Consider the following 8,971-nt stretch of genomic DNA (forward strand, 5'->3'; position numbering starts at 1 on the left):
AAAAATTGACAATTTCTTGACAGACAACATAAAAAAGTTGAACTTTTTTTGATACAATTTGAAATTATGTGATATGACGTCATCGTGCCCATATAAAATGGGCACATCATTTTTTATATTTGTTCCACACAAAAAATAAACGCGGATAATTTTTTTTTATGTTTGATTTTGCGATAGGTCTGCCAAGAAATATAGTAACCTATCCAACACTGCATGCTAGGCTAGGTCTAGCCTTACCTCGATTTAACTTCTGTTATCCGACATAAAAAAATTCCATTGCTAGTACTGACACTTTTGAAATATATTTCATTGGAACTATTTCAAATTTGTTATAAAACACGATTCTTGTTTCACGTCTTGTGAAAATGGTAGGCCTACGACAATGCACGGACTACGTTCATGTACTTCATTACTATGTGCCATTATTCAGCAACACATATATGTATTGCGCCCTAAATGGTCATACAATACAATATTGTAACAATTCTCACCGAGATTTTTACAATTACACAAACATATCTCAGGCCTACTCGATCGAACGGAGTGTGCGAGATGCGAAGTACAAAACTAATCTTATTAGGAGGGTGCACTTTAATGACTGTATAAAGTATACAGCATAAAAGTGAGAGCATTCCAGCGGATGCGTTCTACAACCTCTAAATTTGCCTGGTAACAAGAAGTCGTCGAGAAAATGTATTCTCCCATGAGAAAATAGTCTCTATTTCTCATTTTTTTAAAATCTTTTTGCGTAAAACTAAAATTTATACCAACATTTTCCCATGGTTTATAATAATTATAATAATGCATATGCATTTTTTCTAAACAAAATCTTTTTTTTAATAGTGTAATTTTGCCGGGAATGGTGCTTAACGTCGTCGTTGCGTGTTAAGCATATTGCAGAAGAATAAACAGCTAAATGTAAATACGCTTACCGTATACAGATCATCACTATAGCAACCGATGAATGCTAACAGTACAATATTTGATTATCAAATTGATTGACTTGTAATTAGTAGAGCTGCATGTATCGTACACTAGCGGAAAATTATTATACAAGGTTAGATTTAATGCATTCAAAAATTTCCTTCGGGCCAGGGCCATCAGGAATTTTTTTCAAGCATTAAATCTAACCTTCGTAAAATAATTTCCCTATAGGCCTAGTGTACTGTGCGCGGCTCTACTAATTGCTTATTATTCAAGTTAATTTTTTTGTAGGTGTTTTTGTTTCAAAACTCATTCAGATGCGTGAGGCACATAGGCCTACACCTAGAATGGTCCAATCCTTCGAATTTTCATTTCTGAAAATCTGTACTGCCGTCTAGTCGAGGTTGATTCGTTTATCAACCACGTTATTCCTTTAGAGGTATCAGCGTTTGGTACCTCTGCGGAAAACCCATTGCCGTTCAAATTAACATAAAAGCATGCATTAAACCACCACCCGCTAGGATACATTTTAGCACAATCGCCATTACCATTATCGTTGTCTTTATCTTTTGTTGAAAATTGACAGTTATCCTGATTTCTCAGCGAATCACCTGAAATGATAAGCAATTTGTAAGATTATAGTAGGCCTTCATAATACCTGACATTTGTTTCTGGATTTTACGTGCACATGCTTTGTGAATCTAGGCTACACTTATGCGCGTACAAACTACCCCACAGATCAAATATAATACTGACTTCGATAAAACATTAGGCAGCGCCTACTTTAAAAATGTGTTGCAAAAAAGAAAACCATAAACAGGTGTTGGTTTGATCAGTTCTCTCGTAAACTCTCTGACCGATTTATTTGTTGAACAATGAAAGTTTTTTTGCAAGAACCATTAAAAAACAACAATCTAGTAACGTAACATAACTTAGCCTCTAAAAGAAAGAATTTGAAACTAATAACGTCGGATCACACGACCCGCTAAATCGTTGGGCTTCTAGTAGAACTGGGAGAATTCTCTATTGCAAAAAAACAATACGTCTTAGAAATTCGTTTCTCCCTTCCGCTATGCGACAATACAACAACAGCTATTTAACTCCACCCTCAGGCCAGTATAAGGGTCATCCAAAAACGTAATTGTATAGTTTAAGTGAACTTCCTTGTGTAATGTGATAACATGTTGTGCGTACAGTATAAATAATGTGTATAATATATAATGCAATATGGCTTTACATGTAAAGATACACATGGCATGATAATATATGATGTGGTATAATATAATAATGATACGATATATGATATGACATAATGATAATAATAATGTGATATAAATCAGGGGCGGATCCAGTGATGTCCAAAAGGGGGCGGAAAAATTTGGGCCCCCTCGAACATCTTGTGTTCTAGACGCCCGAAAATAATATTTAAGGCGTTCTGGGGTATCATTTTTTTTCTTTTTCTTTTTATTACCGCTCAAAAGGGGGCCGGGACGCCACCCACCCCCCCCCCCACCTAAGTCCTCCCCTGTAAATGAAATAATAAGCGTACAACACTTACGAATGTTCGATTGTAAACTTATGTAATTTCCGAGACGCAATCTGTATTTTTCAAATTCGTTTTCAATTCTGAAGGAATCGTAGGTGACAAAGTTATGGTTATCATCATAATCAATTAAATCTATTCGCAGCTCGTGTACTGCCGATGACGTTATCTTGTGAATGAACTCGTTTCCAATCCAAAATTCATTGCACACGTCCCCAAATCCGTCAGTATATTCTTCCCAGGTTCGGTAAAAATCGACGGAGTCGTCTCGTCTGCGTTGGAGGACCTATAGTAATATTAAATGTGTAATTATGTTCACTGGTAAAACGAGTGTATTTACATGGTTTTTAAAGCATTTATAAAAATATGCTACCTTCTATGAGGATATGATTATTGTCAAATTTAAGATTTAAACACTTGGTTTTTGTAAGAATAAATCCGGTGGATAAATTGTGGGATGGTTCATAAGCTAAAGATAAAAATAAAAAGTAAGTTTACGAAATACCGGTATAATGGCAAGCTAGATAAGACCTGTCCTAGAAAGAACTAAAAAGTCAACAATCTGTTACTTGTACCGTATATTCAAATAAATTGCCAACATAAAGCATGGATGAGTTAAAAGTAGCCAAAAAAGAAAACTGGTCAAGCAGTAGACACACGCTGTCGCTGGGAGCCTATTTTTAGTGTAAGTTACAAATTTATAGTTTGATAGTAGAGTAAAAAGTGATCAGTATTACCAATACATAAATATTTTTGCGTTGGCAATTCACATGAACAACTGTGGTAAAATAAAACAAAAGTGACTAAATACAAAACAAGTGAGGCCGATGTAGTATAAGGAACGGGTTGTTGACTTTTTTGTTCTTTTTAAGACAGGTATAGGCATATGCATCATATTTCGTGGGCTAACTGTTTGAAGGCTGCTCAATAAATGAATGTATGAACTCACTGTCCAGCCGTGTTCGTCAGTCTCCATGTCACAATACACTTTGCTGGGCGAGCATGATGGGCAGGGTTTCACATTATAAACGCCACTGTTTCCACTCGAAAATTGCTTCACTTCCGTACAGTCACGATTCTAAGATGAACAAAATGGTAGGCCTAAATATGTTACACATATTATGTATAAATATACACATAAATAATTAAAGACAATACTTTAGATATGCCCTATTGTATTCCAATTCATTTCAAAAGTTTGGAGAAAAGTCTTTCCATAATTTTTATTTTTGCCTTTTCTGTTGTAAATCATTTCGTATTCTTAAAACGAACTTGGACTAGCACTGCGAATAAATTAACGTGTTTTGCTAGCCACATGCGATAGTTCCTTATTGCACGAAATCCCCTCGTGTTTCGGTCACGTAGCTGCTTCATCGTAACAACAACAAAGATGGCGCCGCCCTCGCTCGGCCTCAACTATAATACTTCTCCAAAGAAAGCACATTTTATTATTATTATTATATTATTATTATTTTCGGTGATTCTCTATCGTTATATGTTAACGACTAATATAGTTATTATTATAGAAAATTAATTAAGCGAAGGATGGTCTATTATGAATTATGAGGAAATTTGTTTTTGAGCTACAGCTAGCAGTTTAATATTCTTACTAAGTCTTGCTGCACTATAAACCTAGTTGATGACGTAACATAGTAAATCTGCTACAGCTTGCTTAGGCTGACATGTTTTACGATTGAACTTTAGTTTGTTATTCTGTTTTCATATACAGTTCAATGGCGATGTTTACGCTTTATGCTTCTTATTATTTTGTAGTACCTAAACTAATTAGTAGTCACTTTTAAGTTTGATTGACTTAATTACGGTATTTACTAAGCGTAGATTTATCGTTAATGTTACTGATTTTGTGGTTATGAAACCTTTACAAAGTACAGATGTATTCCTTCCAATATCCTTGCAGTGCTTCAGTCTCACATTTTGGTGACAACAGCGATGAGATTTGTGATTTTAATTATGGTGACATACACACCATTTAGTGATACCAGGTCGATTCGTATCTTCACCGGTGCAAGGACCTAACGTTAATGTGAATGAATTTGTCGATGAGATGAAGGATTTTTTCATTACCCTGAAGAACCAGAAGACGAACAGGCTGTGAGAGTAATGCTTGACGATATTGTAAATCCTTCGGCAGGTGATATTCTTGATCATTAGTTGTCGGTGTATGCGGAAAAGTTAAAAACTTCAGAATTCAAGGCCTCACTTATCAAAGAGAGAAGCAACTAGGAGAATCTGTGCGATAGTATGCCTTAAGTTTGCAAGAGATTCAATTGCTGACAAGATTGTTTAACTAAGTTTACAAAATTTCAATGAAACTATTCAAAGTATTTTGGTTCTACTGTATATCGTTAAAGATTTTAAGAAACATAGCTACTATTGGCATGAATGTAATGTCGGAATGTAAAGATTCTATTTTCAGTGAGAAGCCGGAAATTCGGTCATCTTTGTTACGTGCAGCTAATTAAAAACCTTTCGTGGTGGAAGCTGGGACCGAAGACTAATTTCCGGAAGTTGTTCCAAGTAATTAGAATGTAGAACAGTGGCGTGGTGGTGGAAATAGCTAAAGGCCGTTATACTCGAACAGTCTGTGTAATAGAGAATGATGTAATATCGGTTGTACGACTAGCTAATCCTCACTCATTTGATGTAAAAATTTACAGATCCATGGTAATAGGAGAAATAAGAGAAGCAAAAGAAGTCTTTTGATCCCGAGTGTGAAGTTGACATCAATATGGTAGAAGTTGGATGTAACGAAATTCAAGCGAGTATAAAAAAAGAGACTGTTTCTGGAATTGAAAGTCTGCCCGTCCCGGTAGATGTTCGATTGCTTCTCAATCGGAGTGCCGTCGATTCATAAATTTCCTGGAAGATGATAAAGCTGCTCTCTCAATAAATGAGGACGATTTTGGTGTAACAGATTTGATAACGCACTCCATTCCTACAGGAGATACCCACCCAATAAAGCAGGGGTTCAGACGTGTCCCTCCTAGAAGCTGAAAGACCATTTACACACACTACTCAAGAAAGACGTTAAGGAGAGCTACAGTCCTTGGTTTTTACCAGAAAGAAATGTAGTAGCCTACGTCGATATGCTGACTACAGCAACTTAATACACACACCGTAGCAGATGCCTATCCATTGCCAAGGAAGGAGAGAAAAGTCATTGGATGCACTTAGCGGAGCAAAGTACTTTTCTATTCTCGACCTTTTAATTCACTTCGGATTCAATCCGGTGAAGTGTAAACAGCAAAATGGATGTACCGAAATCCTAGAAAGATGTTCGTCAGTTTTTGAGCTTCGTTGATTGATTATTACTAGAGGTTTGTAAACTATTTCAGTAAATTGCAAGTCCCCTCTTTACTCTGACAAGCGGTTGTGAAAATCACTCTAAGGCGGTACCAGTAACCTTTAATTGGAATGAGGAGTGTCCACAAACATTCGACGATGTACGCTATAAACTCATGTCACCACCTATGCTCGGATTTCCAGATTACTCAAAACCATTTCTATTGTATATGGACGCAAGTAATTGTGGGCTTGGTGGCTTAGCGCTATACTATCACAGGTACAATATGGAAGTGAAAGAGTAATTGCATATGCCAGCAGAGCGTTAAGAAAAAGTACCCAAAAGTTCAAAGATTATATCTATGGTTCACAGTTTACAGGGACAGAAGTTAGCACTTCTAACTATAACTGGACAACAACAACAACACAAGCTAGAACTCTATGGAAACAACGCTAACGTCTACAGGTAATTGATGGTGTATTATGTCGTGTTTGAGAACTGAAAGAAAAAGACAATTGTCTTCCTGCCAAGTGGCGGTTATGAGAATATACTGGTAATCTTTGATCATTTCACCAAGTTTGACATCGCCATTCTCACAAAGGATCAAACAGCTAGCACAACTGCGTTTACATAATATATTCTTCCTTACGCTATGCCTGAAAAATTACACTCTGACCAAGGTGCCAATTTTGAATCAGCACTCATCGATGAACTTTTCAACCTCTGGTACTGCAAAAAAGTAGGACGTCACCATATTATCCAGCGGGAAACGGTTTATGTGAGAGGTTTAACAGGACTTTGCTGACAGCCTTCGCAAATTCAACACATTATTTAACATACCTACTGTTGTTTTGCTGTACTGCTCAGCAAATTTAATTAGGCCTATTACCAATAAAATTGATGCGACTTTCATATTGTTTTTACGTGCATTACTTTAGGTCTGATATGTTTTTCCAAGCACACATTCTTCGTTGGGCAGTGTCACTAGCTGGTTGGCAATCTAGTTGTAAACAGATCGCGCCCCCAAAACTCTGCCAGCCCACCAATTGGTCCATTTCGTAGAGTGTTTTGCAGACATGTGCTTCGGCTGTGATGACGTCAGATCGCCCCAAGCTTCATAGTGCGTGACAGTAACAAGTTCGGTGTAATTTAATTAAACAAATTTATAAAAACAAAACAAAAAACAAATAAGAAACCCTCATGATATTATTTTAGAGTCAAATCTAAATAAACCTATAACAAATTAAATTTTATTCTCTACAAATTTCCTCCGTAATTAACTTAGCAACAGGTATTGAAAAGCGTCTTGAGTATAAAGAATGAATGAGGTGCAGTTGCAATTTACACTGACGGGTCCAACGAATTTGAATTTGAATTTAACCAAGAGAACGTCTAATGGTGTGTCATGTTAATCAAAAGATAATCTCCATGGATGGCAATGCGAGCTAAGCGTCTCGTTTTCACAGCGTCTGGTATGCCTGTCGTTAAACGATGTCTATTTAACGGAATAGGGAGTTCCTGTTTTCGGAAAGTATTTTATTAAGGGAAGAATAGGAATGATTTTTAGACTTAAACAAATGTTCGGTTTTGCATGAAATTCGATTTTGTGGGCATTGAGTACACATAATATTGTTCTATGTTAATTTTTTTTTTCGAAAATGTGCAAGTCAAAATTTGTATAACTGGAACTTTTTATGCCAGTCCCATTAAAGATTCGACTTAGGCGGACTCTACTGTATTAACACAAACTGGCTGCAACGAACTACTGTATGATCTTCCAGAAAAGGTGTCTGCTGCCCTCTCTAGTTGGATTTTGTATATCAATACCATAGAGCTATTAAACAACTAGAGTGCTGACAAGATGGCGGAGCAATGCAGAGTTGTGTATGTGTACCATCCAAGATGGCTGCCGTAGGAAAGCGCCACCTTCTGGCTTAGTATACATATTATTACCATAAATAAGCCCTCTGACTGAATATTTTTTTATTATTGATAATTATTATTGATAATGACAAATTATTAAACTGTCATAGCCAAAAAGAGGCAAGTAGAGCATCTTATTCAAATATTTTAAAAAATTAAAATCGTGAACATTACACCCATACACCGCAACGCTCGAGTTTCAAACATACGGCTAACTAGCTGTACTGAACTTTCTGTGTAAATTGAAGGCGCCATTGAAAATGATAGTGCTCAGGCGAAATTTGATTGGCTGAATCTATGGCAGCCATCTTGGATGGTACACACACACAGCTCTGCGTATTTCGAACATCGAATACATTGCTGTTAGCGCTCTAATATTCTTATTATATCTCTATGATCAATACTTATAACAAACTCGAAATGAAATAAAAAGTTGTGGGTATTTTTTGGGATTTGGCCCAATTGAGGGCGCTATTTACTTTTATTCTTGTTTTTTGTCATACTGTATCTCAAAAACCCCTTGCCAGAAAAAAGAGAAACTTTGCATACTTCCTAATTAGGATACAAATGTCCTATTTCAGCCTTTAAAACAATGGTTTGTTGAATATTTAAATGTCAGATCTCAAGAGCATATTCCAGTCTAACTTAAATTGGAAAAATCATGTTAACCTGATGATTGAGAAAGCTAATATTAATAAGAAGATGTATATGTTACGCGAACTAAGCAGGTCTCAATAAATGACTGTGTATAAGGGTATATTTGACCAGCCTTAGAGTATGCTGTTGCTGTTTGGAATGAAGGGCTCACCGGATTGCAGGTGAGTCGCCTTGAGGGAATACAGAAGAGAGTGTGCCACTCCTTTCTGGGCGAGCAATACATGACCTATGAGGATGCCCTGTTGCTTTTGGGCTGGAGTGTCTCAACGACTGTCGGGCAAACTTATGCCTTAAGTTTGCTAAAAAAGCCACCCTAAGTGAAAGGTTCTTACATTGATTCACCAAATGCAATACAACCCTCAGAATGGAGAGATATGGACATTTTAGCCGTTCCACCACAAGATATAAAAAGAGCCCTTTTTGCCATATCTCACAGCCCTTCTAAATTCTTAAAGATAACATTTATTAATTAAAAACATGAATTTAATTACACTCAATACAACGTTTTCTTTCGCACTTTATTTTTCTTTTTGATGACCTGGAGTCGCTGTTGCTAGGTATGCTCTGGTTAGGGAATGTAGGTTGTTTTTGAGGTTTGCCCCAACAACTATGCCAAAAAC

The 8,971-nt window shown here is 36.5% G+C and overlaps 1 protein-coding gene across 1 annotated transcript in view; it reads right to left on the reverse strand.

Moving 5' to 3' along the window:
* Positions 1–400: 400 nt before the first annotated feature.
* The window catches only part of LOC117124121 (ficolin-1-like), a 15,364-nt gene continuing 6,793 nt past the window's right edge, over positions 401–8,971 (reverse strand). The window contains exons 3-5 of the mRNA XM_033270252.1: positions 3,417–3,545; positions 2,483–2,753; positions 401–1,535 (exon numbers count right to left, since the gene is read on the reverse strand). Of these exons, the coding sequence (XP_033126143.1) occupies positions 1,267–1,535; positions 2,483–2,753; positions 3,417–3,545 (669 nt within the window). The 3' untranslated portion in view covers positions 401–1,266. The remainder of the gene's footprint in view (positions 1,536–2,482; positions 2,754–3,416; positions 3,546–8,971) is intronic.

This window comes from Anneissia japonica, unplaced genomic scaffold, assembly GCF_011630105.1.
Source record: "Anneissia japonica isolate Jap-2015-1 unplaced genomic scaffold, ASM1163010v1 scaffold3949_len364153_cov177, whole genome shotgun sequence".
NCBI classification, from domain to species: Eukaryota; Metazoa; Echinodermata; class Crinoidea; order Comatulida; family Comatulidae; genus Anneissia; species Anneissia japonica.